Consider the following 23,731-nt stretch of genomic DNA (forward strand, 5'->3'; position numbering starts at 1 on the left):
GATATCCTACTGTACTTCCTTATTTTCCCATCTTTCTCATCATGGCAACAGATAGCAGGTGTATTGTTCCACTTTTAAAAATACTAGTGGAGCTCTGAAGTCAATTTGTTAGGGGGAAGGTTAAATTTTCTTTTCCTCTGTGGGTAGACTTGGTGTATTCTGTTCTATATCTGCCTAATAGCTATCCATTTTCTGTGTGCTGTGGATTTAAATCTTACTCCAGCCATCCAATACCATAATACTACAATTAAGATGGATTCATAAAAAAAAAAATTCTGCAAATGTTCCACTTATCTGTGTTTCTATTTGTGTTTGCCTTGCTCATTTCACTTCTTGTTCTTCTTGGTACCTATGCTTCTGTCCCTTGTAAAATGTCTTGAATCCCAAACTGGAGGAAAGGCAGGATATTAATATGAATTTAAGCATTCTAAGATGGTGAGGAGCAAGTTGCTGCTTAATGGTGTCACTAGGAGGTGCAGACCACACAGGGTGACACCTGGTTCGGTTGTCCTCCCACTGGGAGGGGCGTGGTGCTGCTGCCGGTACCTGCCCTTTATCTGCTGCCCTGGCTCTCTCAGCCAAGGCAGACAAGACAACAAAAAAGGAGAGGAGAGTGAGCGAGCTACCCAAAGCAACACGGGGGGCAGGCATGCAGTCGCCCTCTGTCCCAGATGCCTTGGAGCAAACTAGCCATAGCAACAGAGAAGTGAGAGGGCATGACTCACCCTCCATCTCAATTGCCTTGGTTAGCTTGCTCAAGCTAGTCAAAGAAACTGGGAAAGAAGGTGAGCATGCACCACATCCCCTTCCCTATTGCTTTGGCTAGTTCCTGTCTAGTGTCCCTGGGCAACTGGGGGGCTGACCACTGCTACTCTCCCCCCTCGAGCAGCAGGTGACACACTAGCAATGCCACTGTTGCTTCTATTGGTATCATGAGGAAGCTCACTTGGCTGAACTCACTTGGCTTGCTACTCCGGGCACAGAACAAGGTGTTGGTTATCACCTTTAAAGCCCTACATGGCTTGGGCCCAACCTATCTAAGGGATCACCTGCTTCCAAACAATCCGCCCCATACACTCAGGTCCTCTGGGAGGAATTTACTACAGCTCATAAAGACCAGATTGACGGCGACCTCCCAGAGGACATTTTCTGCAGCCGCTCCCAATTTATGGAATGGTCTGCCAGACGAGATCTGTCAAATTACCAATCTAGAGAGCTTTTTAAAAGCCATTAAGACAGATCTCTTCCAGCAGGCCTTCCCGGAATAGAATACTCGGCCACGAATAAGACTTCCCATCTATCAAACTCTGCCCATGATTATTATTTGGATTATTCGGATTTTAGCATGTAGTTTTTAATCTTATACTGTTTAATCTTGTTTTAAGGAGGGGTACTATGTATATATAGATGTATTTTAGCTTGTTGTACGCCACTTTGATTGCCTGGCAAAAAGTGGGATAGATATTTTAAAAAATATTTTATTTGTTTATTATTTATATTTTGTGACCTGTGTCTGAGGAATTAGTCCAACTGAGTATTATTTCCAGACAAATAGCAGCCTTACCTCATGTCTCTGCTACATTGTGATTGCTCCTTTAATCTTGCTTCTCTTGCTCTTAGGCCCAAAGATGCCTTCCGAGCCATAAAGAAAAGGATTGTAGGGAACAAGAACTTCCATGAGGTGATGCTGGCTTTGACAGTGAGTATGAAGCCCCTTTTTCAATAAGAACAAGCCATTGCTCCCTTTAGGTTCCCTCACTCTTTATTTCTTAGCATCTGTTGGCTTGTGGAAGGCAGGTAGGTTGTCATGATAGAACTGCATTGACTTCATGGCTAAACAATCTACTGGAATACTGAACACTTCAGTAGCAGGGACATTTGAGAAGCTATCTGCTTCAGGGATAGGTCTGGAAAAGTAGTGTGATCACTGAACTGGAATGTTAAATCTTGGATTCATTAGTGGGAAAGCAGCAAATGCTGCATCTAATATGCCATGAATCTTTGGTTGAGTTGAAAGTAAGTGAAAATAACCTGCATAACAAAATATCAGTTTTGCTGACCAGCTTCAGTAGGCCCATATCCTTGTGCTGGCCTCCTGGGCCTTTTGCAGTAGAAATATCAATATGCCCATTTGGAATAGATGATGAGTATGTGTTGCTGACTTTCTATTTTTATCCAGGAAAGAAGAAGGAAGGCAGTAGGGGAAGCCTAAAACACTGATATCTTGTCTGTGCTTCAGGTCCTTGAAACGTGTGTCAAAAACTGTGGCCACCGCTTCCATGTACTGGTTGCCAGCCAAGATTTTGTAGAAGGTGTGCTGGTGCGAACCATCCTCCCCAAGAACAATCCTCCCACAATTGTGCATGACAAGGTGCTGACTCTTATACAGGTGAGTACAGAAAGGAGCTGCACAAGGAAACACAGCTGTAGGAAGTTCCTTGTTTTTCTCCACTGGCAAATAGTTGAGCAGAAAGGAGCAAAGAAATCCATTTAAACTTCAAATACTGCAGGATGACATTTTGTGTATTAAGATCTCTACAAATGTGTGGGTCTTCAGAGGGCTGCCAGCATAGCTCTCAGTGACTGAGAAAACAATCTCTCTGTCTAAACTTGAGCTATGTCGTTGTTGTTGTTATGTGCCATTGTTATGTGCCTTCAAGCTGACTTCAGCTGGTGACCCTATCCCAGTGATGGCGAACCTATGGCACGTGTGCCAGAGGTGGCACTCACAGCCCTCTCTGTGGGCACACATGCTCTCTCCCTAGCACAGAGTTTGCCAGTTTCATACTAGAAAGCCAGAGGGACGTGGCACTTTGCAATAAATAAGTGGGGCCTGGGTTGCAGTTTGGGCACTCGGTCTGTAAAAGATTCACCATCACTGCCCTATCCTAACATTTTCTTGACAAGATTTGTTCCAAGGTGGTTTACTGTTGCCTTATTCGAAGGCTGAGAGTGTGTAGTCACCTATTAGTTTTCTTTGGGTAAGGTGGAATTCAAACCCTGATCTCTTGGCGTTCTAGTCCAACACTCACTACACATGTTGGCTTTCTGGGCTGTGGCACACTGCCAAATTATTTTCAGGGCTGTGTACACTCCAAGGCAATTTAAAAAAAAATTAAATGTCTTCAAAATAAAGCTAACTGTTTCAGATAATTTTGTCATCCGATCTTACATTTGATACTTTCTCTGTGCTCTTGCAAAATCATGAAATACAGGCACTTTTCCTTTTTTCATGCAAACTAAAACAAAAAATTATAATAATGTGAAATGGTACTTTTCCCCCCTGTCTTCCAGTCCTGGGCTGATGCCTTCCGTAGTACACCAGACCTGACAGGAGTTGTAGCTGTTTATGAGGACCTGAGAAGAAAAGGCCTGGAGTTTCCCATGACTGATCTGGATATGCTGTCACCCATCCATACGCCACAGAGGGTGAGATTAATTGATTTCTATAACAAGAGTCTGTTTAAATTCAATGACTATTGAAAGAGTGTAACAAAAAAGGTGAAGAGCTAGAGATAACACTATGTGCCCGGGGTGTGTGTGTGTGTGTGGAGGGGGAAGGGAATATCATGAGAAGCCAGTGTTTGAAATTAAGATAAAATAAAAAAAAATACAAATCTTCCCAGCATATTCTAAATGTAGTTGTTTCATTCAAAGATAAAATATTTTTTTTCTGTGGTATTTGATGTTATATTGCAAGATTTGGAATTTTTGGCAGGATTTAGACTTGCTTTGGATGTAGAACACTAAAATTATGGCCCACATCTTAAGATGTCATTCTACTAGCAGAAATAGTGTCTCACGGACACTGAGTATATGCAAAACGGGTAACCCAATGTAGTTTCTATCAGCAGAACTGGTTATATACCTGGTTACGCACTCAGTTGAACCAGTAGTTGTGCATACAGTAGTGTGCATAGGGACCACAAGAACAAGTGCACTGTTATTAATACAACTGGAAAAGCTGACAGAACTCTGCTATCTCTGCTGAAGTTACATTGGATTTAGGTCAATGTTATGTATTAGCTTCTTTTTTAAAATTCAGATCCAAACTGAGATTACTTAAGAAAAATAGATAAGCTCTTTGCAGAAGGATTTATTGGGGTTAATATGGAGAAAGGGAAAGTGCTAGCAAATCAATATGAATTAAAAGATCTCTTTAAAAGCACTGAGGGTATGTTCAGAATACATGAAAAGGATTGTGTACTGCATGTTGAATTTATTACTAAGAGGAACAGAAACAAAGCCAAAAATGTCAGATAAGGGCAACATTAGGTAAGAGAAAGAGAATCTAGATAGAATACTGCTGGGTGGAATCTTGGGTTGGAATAAGTACAGATTTCCTTTGCCTTCTATACCTGTACTGAAATCGCTTTTTCCCATTCTGGACTCCTCTCTTAGACTGTCTATACCCCAGAATCCTCATCAGGTGTGAATTCACCACCAGCAGAATCCCCTCAAGTAATAGAGTCTATCCTGCATCCTGTATCTTTACCAGGTACTCCAGGAATTGCAACTGATGCTCCCATCGCACCTACACCAGATCAGGTAAGAACAGTATGTGCTTAGTAGTTACATTGCAACATACTTTGCTTAAAACATTCTATAATCACTGAACTGCACATTTAAAGTTCTTAACAAATGACAAGTTCCAGAGTTGCCCCTGATCAGAGATCCCATTTGCCTCAGACTTTTCAAGCTCTAAGAGGGGGGAGTGCCTTGGTTTGTTCTATCTCTGCAGCAAGTGTGCTTTCTGATCATTTGTTGGTACAAAGACCAGTATCTGCTGAATCTGCAGTGAAAAGAAAGAGAGATGCTAGTGTGCTCATTGAGCACTCTTAATGTCGGCGCATCTGTAAGCCCACATATCTGCATTCTCCCCAACCAAGCCTAGCCATGAGATCAACTCTGGGGGTGTATATCAGGTAATTCTCTCACTGTTGCTTGACTTCAGAACAACTTTTACTAGAGGAGCTCTGCTGGTGAGGGGCTGGCAGCAGCCAGGGTGCAGCGCTCCATTGCCAGCAATTGCAGCAAAAGAAATGAATACTTTGTGTCCTGTGGGTTTGTATGTGTGAGTGTGCATCAGAACACATTAAAAAAACATTTTTAAACAAAAATCAACAGATAGTTGGGGGAAAGGAGACATGTAGACTTCCCCCCTTTACTCATGATCACTCACTTGAACTAGATGGGGGAAGAGGATTGGATTGGGGAGGCAACTAATTAGAGTGCAAGCTAACAAGTTTGACAGGTAAAGATTAAGGTTGTTTGGCTGATAGGTTTTGACAAGCTGGGAAGAAAAGAAGGTGAATCCCTTTGTACTAATTTGAATTTGGGCACAGGAAATGTGTGGCAATCAGTACAACGTGAAACTAGTTTATTCTGGGTAGTTGTGGCACTGCAGTCACTGTGGTCACTGCAGACCAGGAAAATGCAAGGTGAAGCTGAATTTTTTCATCAGTATAGACAGCCCCTAGGACTAGGGAGTACTGGTTTAAATGTGTTACTTGGCTGTGAAACTCATTTGACCAAATTTCCAGTTGCCCATTCAACTATGTAGACTAAACCTCTCTCATCACATTTTATTTATTGTATATAATTTAGCTCTAAAATGCAGTGGTCTGTGCTGGTTTCTTCCACAGTGGAAGAACCCAGCAAAGAGCTTGAACCTTAGATCAGGAGACAGGACATATTTCAAATCATATTGCTAATTTAGAAGCCCATAAGATGAGAAAGCGGAATCCCAGAAATCCCTAATCAGCCCAAAGACTGTAAAGAGAAAGACGCGAGTGAGCATGTGCTTTGCTTATACAGTGGTCCCTCCACATTCACTGGGATTAGGAGTGAAGGACCCCCATGAATGTGGTAAAACCGCAAATAAAAAACCACTATTCTTTTTACCTGAAAGAACACCTCTCTTGGAATCTTCAGGTTCTCCAGCACAACTCATATGGTCAACTTCTGCCAGAGTTGCACTGGAGGACCTAAAGATTCCTAGAGAGGACACAGTAATCAAAACCGCAAATAATCAAATCTGCAAAAGTCAAAGCCTCAAATGTGGAGGACCAACTATGTAAGATTCTAGAATTATATATAGCAGAATGGGGAAAGGAATGTATCTGAAATCCTGGCAAAAGTAGACTATCTTGAGCTAGATGGATCAATGGTCTCACAATATGTAAACCTTTCTTTGCTACTGGGAAGCCCACTGGAATCTCATGTCTGTATTTCTGCTTTCAGATTGGGAAACTACGCAGTGAGCTAGAAGTAGTGAATGGAAATGTGAAAGTGATGTCTGAGATGCTAACTGAGCTCGTGCCAGGACAAGCTGAACCTTCTGACCTTGAACTGCTCCAGGTAGGAAGTAGCTGGAACAGGACACTTCTCTTTCCCCTGTGAGTAGGGGCTTAATTTGATTCACCCCAGTAACAACAGAGTTGGATTATTATACCCAACAAAATATAAGTTGTCATATCCATATCCTGACTAGTAGGCGTGGATTTTTAGCTCCAGCTGCTTATTAGCTTTCACTTCTTAACAATTTACTTAATCTGGGTTTCACAATGTACATTCTCTTACCATGGGTAGGAACTGAACCGGACGTGTAAAGCAATGCAGCAGCGTGTGCTGGAACTGATTCCCCGTATCCTCAATGAACAGCTAACAGAGGAGCTGCTCATTGTCAATGACAATCTCAACAACATTTTCCTACGCCATGAACGGTATTCCTAAATCCTTTCTCCCTTCCCCTGCTCTTTCCTTCTCATTCTCTCAAGCAGAGTAGCCTACCACGTTCCTCTGAAGTTTGTCTCTCTTTTTCTCATAGGTTCGAAAGACTTCGTTCTGGACAGCCTGCTAAAGTAAGTTGCACATTCCTTTCTTTTGAAGCATGCTAACAACATTTTGTTATTCCTGTTGGTTACTTAGAACATGTTACAATGGTCAGATGCTATAAGAAACACTTGGAGTGGTAGATCCATATATTTGGTATTGCACATGGAGAGGGTCATTCCATGACATGAGGGGAGAGGAAGATGCAACTTGTAGGTTACATGCAGTCTCTAACGCCTCACCAGTCCCCTAATTTTGTGAGAGGGTGCAATTTTGAGGCCAGAATATGTCAGCTGTCCCACTGTCCACAGCCTTCCCATCTATTTAGAATATCCCTAGAGGGGAGCAAACATATTCCTCAGCCCTCTTCCATCCAGAATGGTGACTGAAGATAGCTCAGTATCATTTTGAGTCATCATTTGGGCCAGGAAATATCTGTAGAAAAAACCTAAAGTATATCTGGGCACCACTGGGAAGGTGCAACCCACAGAAGGGATTGGTTAGTTGGGAAACTGGCCCCAAGCTCAGCTTAACCCAGTTAAGCAATTTAGTTGTCAGGATAGGTCATATATTTTGGTCAGTAATACAAGGTTCAAGCTTCATTTATATACTGCGTTATACCACCTAAGCAGTGTCTAAGCGATTTACAACTGTAAGCTAATTTGCCCCAATAATCTGGGTACTCATTTTAGTGACCTTGGAAGGATGCAAGCCTCAGTCAAGCTTGAGCCCTTTTGCTGATCTTGAACTCGCAACCTCATGGTTTTGAGTGAGTGGCTGCAGTAGAGGCATTTAACCACTGCGCCACCAGGGCACCTGGTGTAATGGTACACTGAGGATACCTTAACTTAGGATGCACTTGATCTAAGACTGGTTGTTCCCCACATGACAAACCTAAGTCTTCTGGCTTCTCACACTTTATATGTTTAGAAAAAAATAGTGATATTAAGGATTGCAGCCATTTCTTTTTCATGTACTCTTTTTGGTACAGTTTTTTCCACAATTTTGTGTATGAGTTTTTACTATCAAGTGTATTGGTTGGAGACATACAGTATTGTTGCTGAAGTCAATCTGAAGGCCAGAGGAAAGTATTGTGTTGGAACTCCATTGACTTTACAGTACAGGGGTGGGCACATGTAGAAGGCCAAGGGGCTGCATTAGCCCCACCCTGGAGACCTAGGAAAGATGCAAACACTCAGTGCACTTACTCCAATAAGTGCCTTTTTTAAACAACAGGAAGTGAGCAAAAAGCACTTTTAGTTCACTTCCTGTTATTTGTGTTTCAAATAAGGCATAAATTGGCCCAGGAGGACCCCAGAAATGGTGTAAACACCCCCTGTACCCCTAGAGGATATTTTGGGGAAAACATTTTGACCTATTGGGCATCCAAGAAGCCTTTAAATGAGGAGCAAATGCCCTCCACATCTGCTAGAAATTATTTCAGGGCATTTGGAGGGGGGAAGACCAATGGGGGGCACATATGGCCCACAGACCACACTTTGTCTACCTCTGATTTATTGAGGCTTGTTTTTTAAGCTTGCATGTCCCACTAATTTTAGTGTCATTGCAGACAAAATGTCTACTTTTTAACTGTTTATGTAGTGCTTTAGAACTGCTAGTTAATACAGAGGAACCACAAAAATATTAATAAAATGAATGGTACTTGCCTAAGTAACCAAGTGTATTTGCAGTGTCTTGCGCACCATGGCCTTTGCATTTGTACATATATGGTACATATACCACATATTTTCCAGGCTTTTGAGTGATGGGTCATGTTTTACAAATCCCAAAATATTAAAATACTCAGTGGAAGCATGCTTGGCTCTTCTACCACAGTCACTGAAAACAGCAAGTAAACATTATTTAGAATATTGTGTCCAGTTCTGGGCGCCACAATTCAGAAAGGACATTGAGAAACTGGAGCGCGTCCAAAGGAGGGCGACAAAAATGGTGAAGGGTCTAGAAACCATGCCCTGTGAGGAACGACTTAGGGAGCTGGGGATGTTTAGCCTGGAGAAAAGAAGGTTAAGAGGTGATATGATAGCCCTGTTTAAATATTTGAAAGGATGTCATATTGAGGAGGGAGCAAGCTTGTTTTCTGCTGCTCCAGAGAACAGGACCCGGAACAATGGATGCAAGCTACAGGAAAAGAGATTCCACCTGAACATTAGGAGGAACTTCCTGACAGTAAGGGCTGTTCGACAGTGGAATGCACTTCCTCGGAAGGTGATAGAGTCTCCTTCCTTGGAGGTCTTTAAACAGAGGCTGGATGGCCATCTGTCGGGGATGCTTTGATTTGGATTTCCTGCATGGCAGGGGGTTGGACTGGATGGCCCTAGTGGTCTCTTCCAACTCTACGATTCTATGATTCTATGATTATCTTTAAATTAGGAAAACACTGCCGAAAATACCAGCAATTTAATTAACATGGGATCCAGTGCTGCACCAGTCGAAAAAGAGCCAGAGGCCACCAACACACTCTCATCTCAGCTTGCAGGAATGAGTGAGTAACCCGTGACCATGTGCTGTGTAGTTCTTGACTCCCTAATGCCATGATCCTGGTCACCAGCATATCTGCCTCCAGACTCTATATCTTTCCTTATATTTTCTTGTTTTAAAAAAAAAAACCAAAATTCTATGACTATATGGTAGTAGAATCAATTGTGTAGAACCAGCAAATGCATGTGAATTGCTGAATATCCTTAAGTATTGATTGCAAAATAAGTCTGTGTTGCGCTCTGTGTGTGTGTGTGTGTGTGTGTGTGTGTGTGTGTGGGCACAGCTGCTTATATCAGTATCCTAACCCTCATCTAAGAGATGAGGCTAAGAGAACTCCTGTTCACAAACGTTCAGAACAATCTCATACTATCATCATAATATACAGTATGTGGGCTGGCAGAGCAATTTGGCACTTATTTATTGTACATGCCAACAAAGAATTCCCATCTTGAATTCCTTCAAATAAACATCCTAGAATGAGGAAACATTTATTCAGATGTTCCCCTATATGTGTATTATATATGGTCAGTAAACAAATAATGTGTGCTTATCCTGATTTGGTTTGTTATAGCCATTGTATTTCATGTACTCTTTTTGGTACAGTTTTTTCCACACACAAAAAGTGTTAGAAATCACTTTGTTTCTGTCTTATGCCTTGCAGATCTGGGTTCAGGTAGTGTCAGTGCTGGCCTGCAATCTCTTAATAATTCTGGCAAATTGGAGGAAGAGTTTGACATGTTCGCACTAACCCGTGGCAGCTCCTTAGCTGAGCAACGCAAAGAGTGAGTGTCAGCACATGCTATAATTATATATGTGTAATGATGTATGTTACAGAATAAATTATTTAAAATGAGATGATTTTTGCAGACCCCCATAATGTATACAGTGTAGAATTCAGGTTTTTGTTGTATAGTGCGCTCTTGCCTTATGCGGGGATCCGTTCTGGACCCCTCCGCATAAAGCAAATAGCACGTACGCTCGATCCCCATTGAAAACAGTGGGCTTGTGCATGGCGCACGCATGTCATTCAACTCCGTCGCGCGCCTTTCAGCATAAGCTGAAAGCCACATAAAAGGCGCCCGCATATGACACTTTTGGTTTATATCCATGAAGATTCGTGTGAATATGACTGTCACTTCTTTTAAATGCAGACTATATATTTAATATGGATATTAACACATGTGTGTATATGTATGTGTGCCGTCAAGTCCTCTGTTGACTTACAGCAACCCCATGAATTTCATAGGGTTTTCTTAGCCAAGGAATACTCAGAGGTGATTTGTGGTGTATTGGTTTGTATTTTAGACTACAAGTCTGAAGACCAGAATTTGAATCCCCATTCAACCAGGGAGAACCCCCTGGGTGTCCTTGAGCGAGTCATATTCTCTCAGCTCTGGAGGAAGGCAAAGCCAAACCCCCTCTGAACAAATCTTGTCAAGGACATTCTGTGATAGATTTGCCTTAGGGTCACAATAAATCAGAAATGATCTGAAGGCACACAAACACAACAATATTAACACATACATTTAACATAACACCATGATCCTCTGACCGTTGATGCCTTTTCCATGTCACTTTAGCAAGTTGCTAAACTCTAATATCTAGCATTTCATGACCAGAGAAAAGTTAGGAACTATAACATTGCAATCAAACATGTATGTAGGATGGAGACTGAGAAGGGTCTAGATTGGCTCAGATAACAGCGCTATCTGGCATGCTGCAGATGAAGCAGAAATTCCTAAACAACTTGGTTCAGCTAAAGCACTTGGGACTTTAACTCTTTGAGATTTCTACTTCCAATGAAGGTAAAACTTTCTCATTTGGACCACAGCTGGCACGTTTTGCCTATACAGCACCTAAACATTTTTGCATACGAAACAGCATGGAGGCTTCTTGAGAAATTTAAGGGTCTAGTAGTCTCCCCTGGACAGGGACAGCTTGGATCTCAAGGAGAGTTACTTTTCTTTTGCTAATAGAGTTGAATTTTTATTACCTGGCTTTTACTGCTCTTTGTTTCCCAGTCCCCACATGACCAAAAAAGGTGAGTAGTCTCTGGGTGCACTGATATTCCAGATGATCTCAACTGAACTGAAGTAACATCTTAAGACAAAATGTAGGCCTGTCACTCTGACGTTGTCATTTTTTCCTTCTCCTGTATGGTTTTTAACACCTTGTCTGATGAAAAAGCCAGTGGAGCTTTGAAACCATGCGTGATGTATTTTGTGTTTTTCTGGTTGATCCAATAAAGGTATTACTGTTCTGTGGATTTGGAGCTTTATTGTATTTTGCTGCATGGCCAATATGGCTATCCCTGAATATGTTTCCTAAAGATGAATGGTTTCCATTTCCAGTGTATTTTAATCAGAATTTTATTTTTTCAAATTGTTTTGATTCAGCTTGCTTGTATCCAGTTTGTCTGGATACAGAAAAAAAACCACATGTGTATTATTGCTCTTCTACTGCCTTCTATTTGCCTTTTGCAAAATGGATTGAAGTGCAACAGCTGTTCAGGCCACTTTTGATTTCCCAGGTTGGGATCTTCTTTAGTGCTAGAATTCTAGACTTCAGGAACAGACTGTCTGTTTTCTAACCCCATACAGAGACTGACCTTTTAGAAGGCATGGCTTTATTATTGTTCATTTTGTGCGCGTGCGCGCACGCGCACACACACACACACTGCTTACACGTGTGTAAGAGTGTGTGTGTTTATATACAGATGGTATCTGTGAGTCTTCATTAGCACATACTTTGTTCTCCACTACTTGTTTTCCTTGGCTTGTTCTCATTCTCTAATGGCCTTCAAGAATTGTAGCAGCAGTGGGGTAGATAGTTTATTTTTAATAGTATGGTCTAAATGGAGTGTAGCGCTGTGTGTAAGTGCCCTAGCGAATGTTGGGCAGTCTAAATGTAACCCCCAATGCAGAATAATGTTCAGCTAGTAATTTCTTCTGGTGGTTGGATGGGATGGTCCTTGTGAGCCATCTTCCAATTCCATTTATTCTGTTTTTCATGTTGGTAACCTGGAAATGGAGGTGCACCTGTCATGCCATAACTAAAAAGCATTGCAGTGTTTTACTGTGGCAAGCTAGAATGGAATTTTGAAGATTTGAGAAGTGTGCTGTTTCCATTTGAAAACATATCTGGTAAACACAAGATACTGTCATGCCTGCTTGGATATAGCCATTTATATTTGGCTGGCAAGGATTTTTTTTCTACAAGGAAAGAGCTTGCTTCGCCTTGCACTATGTAGTGTTGTTTACTTCTTAGGTCATATGCCTTGTTTGCGCCTGCTCTTCCAGTGACAGTAATTTTATATGTTATGAAAGTTGCTAGACAGGCTAAGAGCACAAGCTGTGGGCCTCAATATAAGGATGGGCCAAAAGTTTTGAAAGCCAAAACTATTCCCACTCCCTTACAACAACAGCTGTTATTGTAATTATTGTTATTAAAATATTTATGTCTTGCCTTACTACACAAAAATGATAAAATCAGTTTGATCAAAGTAAAATAATTGTACTTAACGTTTATAAAACATTCCTCCAGTGATCTCAAGGTGGTGTACATGGATCTCTTCCACCCCTCTTTATTCTCACAAAAAATGATGAAACAGGTCAGACAGGGAGTGAATAATCAAAGTCATCTAGTGAATTTCATGGTTCATTGGCTACTACAGTTTCCATCTCCCAGTCTACTGTCCAAGTATTGACAGTAGTACTGCTGTTTATGATGACTACAGTTGTTGCTTTAAAAATCCCCTGTGCATCATGTTACATCCTGGATTATGCCATAGAATCACACACAGAGGATGATTGGAGTAGTAGGAGAAGGTGGCTGCCATGAAAGAGGGATCTGTCAAGTCCCTTCCCTCTTAGAAACCTCTTCCCATCATGATGTAGCATTATACAGAACATCTTCTCTGAGGAAAAGTAATGGCTGGTGGCTATTGAAGGGGGCACAGCGGATGCTGTGTATGTTTCTTCTCCCTCCCCCCACATACACACAATTTCTCAAGCCCCTATCCCCTGAAAAATTGCCAAATATACACATATCGCCTTCAAATAGAGCAGGAAAGATAAGAAGCCCTTTCCAGCTCATTGTACCAGGAACTTGATTCTAAATCTGAAACATAAAGATGATTAAAAAAATACTGACCTAGCTTGCAGGAGGACTGTTTTAAAAATTACTATGAGAAGTATAGAAATCAAATGCAAAGCATTGCTAGTCTGTAAAGGAGCTTGTTTTGACCTTTTACTTGGCTAATTTTCTGGTTCCTCTCAACTCTGTGGTTTGACTTAGGTTCACCCCTGTTGATGCTAGAAACAGATGTTTGTTATGGGCGATGTACAGTTCTCTTTGAGCATAAAACCCATACACACATCCAAACACTTAGCAAACTAGGCTAGATGCCAGTATGCTTCTAGATGTCATTGGCACAGTTCTCAATGCTTCTAAAAGTTTTATAATGCTTGACTCAGAGACTGCTTTCTCAAAGAGCCTGGCTGATTCACTGACTGAAAGGAGTCCGGATGCTTAGTACACATACCAGTGTATGAAGGGTGCTCTCAGCAAATTGTTTGCTGTAAGCCTGGGCATGAAATAGAGTAGATGTGTGTAGAGAAATAGCCAGAAGCTGCTGATCTGAGGCTGAAGCTTAACCTCTGGACATACACTCTGGCCATTCTCTCCCACCCTGGAAGCTATAGAGGAACTGGGTGGTATATTTTCTTCAGCACAACCTGATCCTTCTGTGACCGAGGTGGGTGGAGTGTGATCTTTCCACTAAAGAGGCACCTTCTATTTTTTCCTCGTTCTCTCACTGGACTAACTGCCTTCTACTTCAGCTTTCTTGCCAGCTTGGAACAGCCTGTTCTGCAGCCCCCACACCTATTGGTCTGCCTTTCTTTTTCCTAAGCTTTGCTGCCTGAACAAGACCTCCTTTCTGGGCAACCACAGGACCTGGACTTGCCTGTCTTCCCAGAACCCCATGAACGTGTGCGTGCAGAATTTTTGGCAACAGCTCAAACCCTTTCTGCCATTCTGCCTCATCAGTGGCATGGTGGTAGCACTCTTCTTCATCATTGATGCCATCGTGCACAGCGGGCCCTTCACTGACAAGCACTTCTTTGAAAAGTTTGAACAAAGGTGGCCCAATCCCCTGGCTCTGAGAAGGAACAGTTCCCAGTGACCATGGGAGGGTCAAAGACATGGCCTGCGGGAACTCACTGCTGGCACATCATCGCCCCAGGGCATTTTGGCCTACCTGTGTAAGAAATAATCTGCATCAGTGAGAGGGTGAAGGCAAAGGGTGTGGTGGTGTGCATTCTAAAGCAAGGCATGGAACAATTGGTGCTTGTGGGTTGCAAGCATGTAACAGAGTTTCTCTGAGTTTATATGTGGTTGCAAAAGTATTTCTGTATTTGTGCGTGCCCTGATTAATCAGGACAATTATCTTTGTCCAAGGCCAATTATAATTAATATAATAAGTTTCTCCTGAGTCAAAGAAATGTGAAAGTTTACAAAATGCATTAGTATCAAATGCTTAAGTAGAATGAAACAAAGATAAATGTGGGGCTATGTATATGAGATAGTTTTGCAGCAGCAATATTGTACTGTTTGCAGCTGTATAAGAATCACAGCTTCTATTTTTAATTTACAAAAACCCACTGCCTTCAAAGCAGCATTAAATCAATGGACAGTGCTTCCATAAATTCACAAAGTCTCCTTCTCCCATTTTTAGTTTGGTTCTGTTGTCCACTTGAGCATGTGTATGCTGACACATCCCCTAAAGATTTCAATATTTATGTTTCTGGCTTCAGACAGGATACAAGCTGCTATAATCTTTAAGAGATTCTCTGCTTGGATATGTTACCTTTAATCAGGTTCCATCTTTCAGGGTGAAGTATGAAGATCCTCTAGCCACAAAAGGACTAGCTGGAGCCTTGGATGCCAGACAGCAAAATACAGGCGCGGTGAGTAGCAATCTGTAAAGGAGTTCCATGCGACCCAACTGTAACAAACCACCCAAGGCATTAGTTGTAGATCCATAGAGATCACTTTTCCCCAGTCTTGTGCCTGCCACTTGAATTAGACTCCTATTAACCTTAGCAAGCATGGTCGTTGGCTGGGAATGATGGGAATCATGGATTAGATTGGGAAAGGCTAATGCAAATCATTACTTCTTCTAGAACACTAGAACTATCCTAGAACATGGCCTCATAGCCCAAAAAACAAAAAACTATATCAGAGCTACTTTAGATGTCAGTTGTACAGCTTCTTGTATTTAAACATATACTTAATATCGAAACCAGGGCTTTTACATCTCTCCAATGTTTTGCTTTACAGTGGTTATCTACCTCCCCATGGTTAACAGATGCATAGCTTGTATGTATCTCCTTACTACTTGAGATATTACTGACATATGCCACCTAATTCCACATAATTAACTTTTAAATTGTACACCATAGGCAGGCTTTTGTATTCTTGATTTTACTTGGTTTTGTACAGTGCCGTGTAGATTTACGGTGCTTTATAAATAAAGTTAATAATAATAATAATAATAAATTGTTCTCAAGGCAATTCAGCAAAACAAAATTCAGTTAAAGACAGTAATAGTGAGAAATAATCTGTGCATCAATGTTTCAGAAAGGTCATTAAGAATTCAGTATACAGTATAAGGAGAAGTAGAGTAACTTTTAAAAACTATTCTCAGCATGTACAGAAGCGTAAAACATTTGAAGGCTAGTAATAGTAATAGCTCAGTTCAATAATATCTTTGAATTATACTGCACGTTAGTAAACAAACAAAACCTTAGCAGCTATTATAAAAGTATAGGAAGTAAAGCCTTAAAAGCCAACAGCCAAATGGGGCCAGCAATTTAAAAAAATACAATGCAATATCAAAGTAACTCTTCTAGCCCCCAACAAGCAAATCTTTATTCTTTTCAGCAGATCCATCCAGAGACTATAGACAGTTGTTTCATTGTCAAATATATCATCATCTTGAGATTGGGCTGGCTTTATGATGCTAAAAGCACCAGCAAGAGTTTATCTAAATTGTAACTTTGATTTGAAGGCTAGCAGGCGACCCTTACTGAAGACACAGAAGAAAGAACTGGTTCTGTGTCTCATATCTTTATATCACTAGAGGCAATGCAACCCGCTCTTTTGTGATCTCTAGCCCCAAGCTCAGTTTGTAATTCTCTCATATTACAGGAAAAAGGGAAATATCTACCATCTTTTATTTGTAGAGGAGGGCTGGTGTTCTTGCTAGGCTAATGAACATGGAACATTTGCTTGTCTGCCTTCCACTCTGCCCCACATCTTCCACTTTTCAAGGCGAACTGTTTTTTAACTAGCTGGAGCCAGGTGTGTCCAATGATGGAGCCCCCATTGCAAACTGGATGGAACGTCAAGGAATGGTGAGAATGTGTTTCTGTTAGAGAAAAGGAAAGTCAAAAGGCTGCTAAGCAAGGGTGTGGAGCTGACGGAACAGTGTATGGGGACAAACACCAAAATCATATAACTGGGCCGTGAAAACAGTCTAGGAAGTATATTTAAGACTTCCATCCCCCTCAATTTACTGTAGGATTGCACATCTTTTGGCCCTCTAGATGTTGCTGGACTTCCATGTCCCATCAAACACAGTCAAAATAGCCAGTGGGATATGATACAAGATCCACTCCAGCAACATTTGGAGGGGCAAAATTTACCCACTCTTGTTTGCCTAATGTGATAAAAAAAAATATGGTCTCTCAATAGAGCATATCTCCAACTAACACTAGCATTGCACCACTGTCTACACAAGCAACACTGGTGTGCACTAGAGAATATAGCTGTTTTTCCAAACAAGGAAGATCACCGGTGGGGTGAAGGGAGGTCAACAGGTGGCCACCTCTTAAGTTTCTATACCCCACAAAAGATTTAACTCTTTAAAATCACCTATTTCTCCCTATTTTTCCCACTAAAAATTTCCCTTTAGGTGTCTCTCTCTTCTGAAGACTCTCCACAACTTGCAGTAAATTCTAGCTTGGCCTGAGTGTATCCTAGCAACATGATTAGCACCAGGCTGCCTGTCATTCTGAGGTCCCCAGTGTAATAAATATAATTGAATCAGTTGAGGAAATTGTCTGACACCCACATAAACATACCACTTGAGATGCCTTGTCTAAGGTGCCCCCACACATCGTTCCAGCTGGCTTGTATAAGTAAGCTTCTCTCCCCTCTGTTCAAGAAAGCTCTTCTGGGGGATAAAGGGAATTTTGGCATAATCCTAAATTATCCCTCTCCTCCCCAAACCCCACTGCTGTTATGATAAGCGGTCTGATAAGGAAAAAGAAGAGCTTTCCCTTGACAGAGGAAAGAGAGAGTGACCTAGGAATAGCTCTGGATACTTGCTTTGAAGAAGCTTTCTTATCTTAGGGAAGATGAATTCTGATGCTTTGGGTTGCTCTCTTCCTTTCCACCACTGTGGCAACAAAGGATCTGCAAATTTAACTGCACTGAATGTCAAACGCCTCTTTGCTTTTTAGTTCTGTCTAAGGTGATATGTGGGAACAATTGGTATTCCTTCTTCATTTCACTTATTTTTGAAATTCCCTATTGTGTTCAAATGTCTCTGGATTTGGGCCAGCTTCTTTTGCATTACATCAAAGGGTTGTGGGAGGTATTTCTCCATTGATCAATTTTATTGCAAAAGGGAAAGCTCTCACATTTGAAACTGCTTGTGGTTGAGATAAATTTCACTTTTTCAAACTCAAGTGCTTGGCTTTGCACAGGGACCAGTTTTGAAAAGGTTGGGAGTGAGTGTTTCTTCACCTTCCTTCATTTTCTTCGCATGAGAGTACAGCATGCATCTTTTTCAGACAGAGATCAAATATCTTCGGGTTAGCAGAGTTGTTACCAGTGTGTGTCTGCATAACCTAGTTTCCATTATTTGTAAGTTTATATAAATTGCTTTCTTGAATCAAATCCAGTTCCATCAAGTCACAAACCAACAGTCTGATCCCAGCAGCAGCCAGCTACCTCAAATAACACACAATCATAGCACAAAAGTAATAGACATTTGATGTGTTTCATGTTAAGCATAGTCTCTCTTGCATGAGTCTGTCTAAGCAACTGGAAAGAAGCATGCTGAACATGAGTGGATTATTCAAGTGCCCAAGGTTCTGCAAAAAAAAACAAAAACAGAAGAATCTTATATTGTTGTTTCCATTTAAGAAATTTAGTCTATGTGCAAGACAAAGCCTTTAATCCATTCCAGCAGTTGTAGATTTTCCACAAACTATATGATGTTTCACCAACTGAACATAGAAATGTGGTAATTTTCTTACATGACAGTGTGAAGGAAAAGGTTTAGATGACACTGTAGCATTACACCTTTTATGAATTTCACTCAGAGTAAAGATTACCCAGAAAATAACATGAAGTGAGAGAATGGATGAAGAAGCCCTAAAAGAGCTGACATGTCAGTGCTGGGGTAACCCTATTTGACTGATAATCTATCTAATCTATACAGAATCTATACAGAAAAAATATAAAGTGATATTGACATCAGGAAACCAAGGGAAAGTGTAGCACACATAGGCACTTGGCGTCACTGGAGTCACTGGAATGTGGTTCACCATGTGTAAATTCTACTTCATTAAAAAAATGTTTCTCGTCTTTGGGAAAGACGGAGAATTTTTGCAGAATATGGTAGTATGCCCTGAAGTGTCCAGAAACGTTTAAAATGTATATGTTTTGGACATGTCATGATTTTTACACCAATGTCATGGTTTTCTATCTGATATTCATTACACCTTGTGATAGCCAGTTTGTTGCAGTTCTCAGAAACATAATGGTACATGAAAATTGTTCTTCACTGCACAAAAATCAAACTGTTGCATACCTATAATGTACATGATCCTTTCTCCTCCTCCCACACTGTGTTACTGAAATCTAATATCAGTGGACACCTTCCACTGTACAATCTATATCTAGTGTACATCATGAGGATCAATAGCTTTGCATCTTTCAGGTTCACTTTCAAAAAATTCCACTTAATTGATAGCAGCTTTTAATATTCTGCCTATGTAACTTTGGAAAAATATAAAGGAAAGTGGGGAATATTCAATTACTCTGGACTATGACTCTGGAGAACAAGCTTCAGTTCTCCACTCAGCCAACACAAGTCCAAGACAGAGAAGTGAAAGTAATGATTAATTAATCTTAATAGACTATGGTATCATTTAAGATTTGAACTTGTAAAAATTACTTTTTTGGACTAAAATTCCTAGAATACCCCAGTCATCATAGTCAGTGGTTATGCTGGCTGCAGAGTTGTGGAAATTGTTCCCCAAAAAACTAACATTGCCAAATTATGTTTAAAAAGAAAACTGGACTAGTGGTGGGTCCTGAGTGATGTTGATTGAAAAATATGCATTTGGATGTGGCTGTCAATTAAATGGATGATACTGAAAATAGACTATTTTTTCAGGGATAGATTTATTGCATGCTTTTCCCTGTCATTCTCTGCTTTGTCCCTTTCTCCTTCCTTGTCAGATTCCGGTCCCCCAGGCAGCTCTCATGGAGGATATTGAACAGTGGCTCTCCACTGATGTGGTAAGTAGTAGAGTTGAAGCACATGCATATCAGTTAAGAGTTCAACTATGTATTTTTTATTGGTTACCTTGGGAAAAAAGCCATAGCTGAGTAGCAAGCAAATGGATTTTGCCTGTGGAATGTCCAGGTTCATTCTCTGGCATCTCTCAGTTAAACTAAGAAATACACCTGTCTGAAACCCTGGAAAGCTATTCCCAGTCCATGTATTCCTGGGGTGAAAATGTAGGGATCTGTGGACAACATGTAATCCTAGGGGCATTCTGCAGCCATCTGGGTTTTAGAGCCAGCATGGTGTAGTGGTTTGAGCTTTGGACTATGACTCTGGAGAACAAGTGTCAGTTCTCCACTCAGCCATGGAAACCCACTGGGTGACACTGAGGAAGTCATGCACTCTCTGCCCTAGAAAACCCTGTGATAGGGGCGCCATAGGGTCACCATCAATCAGAAATTACTTAAAAGGTACATCAACAAGGTTGTACCACCCTAGAAGAAGATTTACTTTTTTAAAGGCCCAACAGCCCCTAACCACTAAATCAGCCTCTGAAAACCTGCCACTGGAAAATCACTTTCAGTTGTGATATTCGGCCAGTTTCCAACAAAATATTGTGTAGTGCAGCCTGCTGCAAACATAAATATTGCCCTCTGTACCTGCCAGGTCTGCTCACCTTACTGAGTTACATGGATCATAATCTTTCTATGAGAAGAATTTCCTTTATCTAACACCCACTGGTAACCTTCACCATTCTCATTACTTACTAGTTATATAGTTTGCAGTGTGTTGAACTACTGCATATATTCACAAATAAGTCTAGAAATTTTAGTCAAAAAATTGACCTAAAAAAACCTGAGTCAGCTTATCTGCAGGTCAATGTAAGTACTGTACTTTAACTTTGACTCATATAAAAAAGGAACCATCCACTAGTGAAAAGAATGTAAGCTGTCCTGCAAGCACTGATGCCTCTACCCTCTCATCCATCCAGCCTTTAAGATGAATCTAACCCTGCAAAAATATCTATTTTCCCTATCATCCATTTAACTGACAGCCACATCCAAAGGCATGTTTTTCAGTTGTGCCTGCTGGAATTTTGTAAGTTCTTTACATTGTTTTCCTTTACTTTCTCCTTTAGATCCTTTGTTACATGCCCCTAAGTTTTACCCTCAACATATCCATGGGTCATATAAAAATCCATACTTTTGGCCACCAAACCTGCCCTCAACATATACATGAGGTGAATTTATAGTTCTGTATATAAGGTAATAACTGATTGCACAACTATATTATCTGAGATGGGTCATCTCCCCCTCCCCAAACAAACACACACTGCAGCCAGGTTTACATCAGCAAAAATTTCACATGTTATCTAAATCTCTCATTGCCTGTCTAGTTTCTCATGGGCAAAATGCAGCCAAAACATAGCCTCAGCTGCTTGCAGCAGACAATTGGTTATGTGAATCATCGTTATCAGTTATTGGCTAAAATGTTAGCCTTTCTCTCTTCCTTTGAATGTGTCCCTTCTGATGATGATGAAATTTCTCTGCATTTCATCCTTTCTTGGGGACATGGTGCAAGTAAAATGATTATCTGAGCATAGTTTCTGGTAGCCATATCCTAACCTGTTTCCTCCTTAAAATTCTACCTTACTTCTACTGGTATGGAAACTTATACCAGATGCCTGACTTGGTCAGAATACACTTCTTTGTCCTTGTAATTAAGGCTTCTGAACTTCTGTCTGAAATTCCATGATTCCTATACTGCCCTTTTTTCTCCCTTCTTAGGAAAATGAGACAGTGGATCCAAAGGGTGTCACCAGTGAAGGTAAATTGCTTTCAAACCATGCTGTCTATCTACCCTGAAAGTCTAGTCTCCCATTTGTTCATTTGAATATAGAATGTTCTCCATCTACCATGCCCATATCTGCAAATGTATAAAAACATCCTGTATAAATGAGGAATTCATGGAAATGATTTCTGCAATTTTCAGTTTTTCATAAGATGGTTGTTAAACCATAACTATATTCCCATGTCTTCATGTGCAGAAATGCTATGAATGATATTTATTCTCCACTAATGATATGAACTATAGATTTGCCAAAGTATCTGAAATTAGGGCATTTTCTACCTTGGCCCCGCAGATCTGGAACTCCCTTCCTGACGAGCTCCACTCTGTCTCCTCCCTTGACATGTTTAAGAAGAATCTTAAGACCTTTCTTTTTCGACAAGCTTTCCCCCATGTGTCTTGATTCCATTCTGTTCTCCCCTTGATATGCAATTGGGTGATCCAGCTAGTTTGTTTTTCTGGGGTTTAATATTTGTAAACTTTTTTATATAATTTTAATTGATGATATGTGTTATTGGTTCTAGTTAGATTCCTCCATATCTCCTTCTGTTCTCTGCATGTTCTCTCTTACCAGAGTTTGACAGGTTCCTGGAAGAGCGAGCAAAGGTGGCCGACCGGCTACCCACACTTCCCAGTCCCTCTGCTGGGGTTCCTCCCCCTTCTACCAGCTCTGGACCCCACCGAAAGAAGGACAAAGAAGAAGATGCCATGTTTGCTTTATGAGTCCTATTGTGAACTGGTGTGCTGTGGTTGCAAGAGGATCTGTGTGCTGCACTACACTCCCCTTCTTGGGTGAGGGGGCGAGAAGCAAGAAGGCAGTGGTTAGAGGAAGAGATCTTTGCTCTTTCCTCACTTCCTGCCTCTTTTTTCTAAACTGCTTTGGGGTTAGATTAATCATTGCTGCATTGGGGGAATTTGAGAGAAATGAACGCTGGAAAGGGGTTACAAAGCTGCCAAAAGTATTGCCAGATGAGTTTGATGGATGTGGCATTTCTCCTGTGTGGTTTAGGCAAACCAAATTTGTTCTCTGTTATTCCGTTTTTTTCCTTTTCCAGTGAAGAGATTGTAAAAGCCATGCTGAAAATTGGTAGTGAGATTTGTAGTTACTTACCAGTCTCACAAATGACTTCACTGAATTTTAAACACTGTGCAGCTCTCTCTTCCCCTACAGCTTTCCACACTGTGCCCTCCCCTAACAGAAACAAGAATTATGGATGCAGTTTGTAGTGGCAAGAGAGTGAAATTGGGAGTAAAGGAGTAATATCGGCCAGGCCACTCTTACATCCCTTCTTGTTGTGCAGGCATTTTTTAAAGAATCTTGCCTGCAGGCCATGCAAGTAGCCAATCCAGGTACCAGTCATCTGGAGCACAGAGAAAAGGGGTGTTAGGCGGTACAAAATCCTTCTAAGACTGGCTTCTTCCTATTCTTCAAAGCTTGAAACACCCTAGAGACAAGATTTTCTCTTCAAAAAGAATTCATATTATTCATTAATCATGATTTCTGTGTCCCCACCATAGCCTTTGCCCTTAAAGCTCTGCCCAGTGACCCCTCCTTCTTTACAGTGGAGGCTGAATTCTTTGCACATTAGCAGAGAAAACTGAGGAAGTGGTATTTAGTATATTCAAGATCAGTGGGCAAGGTAATGGTTGGAGTGAAATGCTGAATTATTCCATGTAACTGGGAGGCCTGTCTTTTATATTTCATATTAAAAACAACAATAAAAACTTTGACTTCAGAAGAGGATTGTGTGCTTTTATGAAGTTTGGATTCTACTTGATAGAATGAAATACAATCTGGTGAGGAAGAGCAAGAGGCAACCAGGCTTCTGAATGAGGGCTCTTAGGAGCATGCCATAGAGTGTGAATAGCTCCTTAATGACATCTTTCTGGGTGAATGCAGGGACAGAGGGAAAATTTATTCTCTTGCTCACAGAGGGACACCATTTGTATTTAATTGGTTAT

At 41.0% G+C, this 23,731-nt stretch overlaps 1 protein-coding gene across 4 annotated transcripts in view; it reads left to right on the forward strand.

Annotated features, from left to right (window-relative positions):
- TOM1 (target of myb1 membrane trafficking protein) overlaps positions 1 to 23,508 on the forward strand; it is a 37,365-nt gene extending 13,857 nt beyond the window's left edge. For 3 of the 4 annotated variants that reach the window (XM_089528072.1, XM_089528075.1, XM_089528074.1), the window contains exons 3-16: positions 1,621 to 1,699; positions 2,240 to 2,389; positions 3,295 to 3,429; positions 4,402 to 4,548; positions 6,244 to 6,360; positions 6,592 to 6,725; positions 6,830 to 6,863; positions 9,226 to 9,337; positions 9,995 to 10,115; positions 15,227 to 15,302; positions 16,689 to 16,751; positions 19,873 to 19,932; positions 21,709 to 21,748; positions 22,344 to 23,508. In XM_089528072.1, coding sequence (XP_089384198.1) covers positions 1,621 to 1,699; positions 2,240 to 2,389; positions 3,295 to 3,429; positions 4,402 to 4,548; positions 6,244 to 6,360; positions 6,592 to 6,725; positions 6,830 to 6,863; positions 9,226 to 9,337; positions 9,995 to 10,115; positions 15,227 to 15,302; positions 16,689 to 16,751; positions 19,873 to 19,932; positions 21,709 to 21,748; positions 22,344 to 22,492 — 1,417 coding nt within the window. In that variant the 3' untranslated portion in view covers positions 22,493 to 23,508. The remainder of the gene's footprint in view (positions 1 to 1,620; positions 1,700 to 2,239; positions 2,390 to 3,294; positions 3,430 to 4,401; positions 4,549 to 6,243; positions 6,361 to 6,591; positions 6,726 to 6,829; positions 6,864 to 9,225; positions 9,338 to 9,994; positions 10,116 to 15,226; positions 15,303 to 16,688; positions 16,752 to 19,872; positions 19,933 to 21,708; positions 21,749 to 22,343) is intronic. The other variant, XM_089528073.1, reaches the window with a different exon arrangement.
- Positions 23,509 to 23,731: the final 223 nt, after the last annotated feature.

The sequence above is a fragment of the Sceloporus occidentalis genome, unplaced genomic scaffold, assembly GCF_023333645.1.
Source record: "Sceloporus occidentalis isolate IW3139 unplaced genomic scaffold, rSceOcc1.0.p SCAF_5, whole genome shotgun sequence".
Classification (NCBI taxonomy): domain Eukaryota; kingdom Metazoa; phylum Chordata; class Lepidosauria; order Squamata; family Phrynosomatidae; genus Sceloporus; species Sceloporus occidentalis.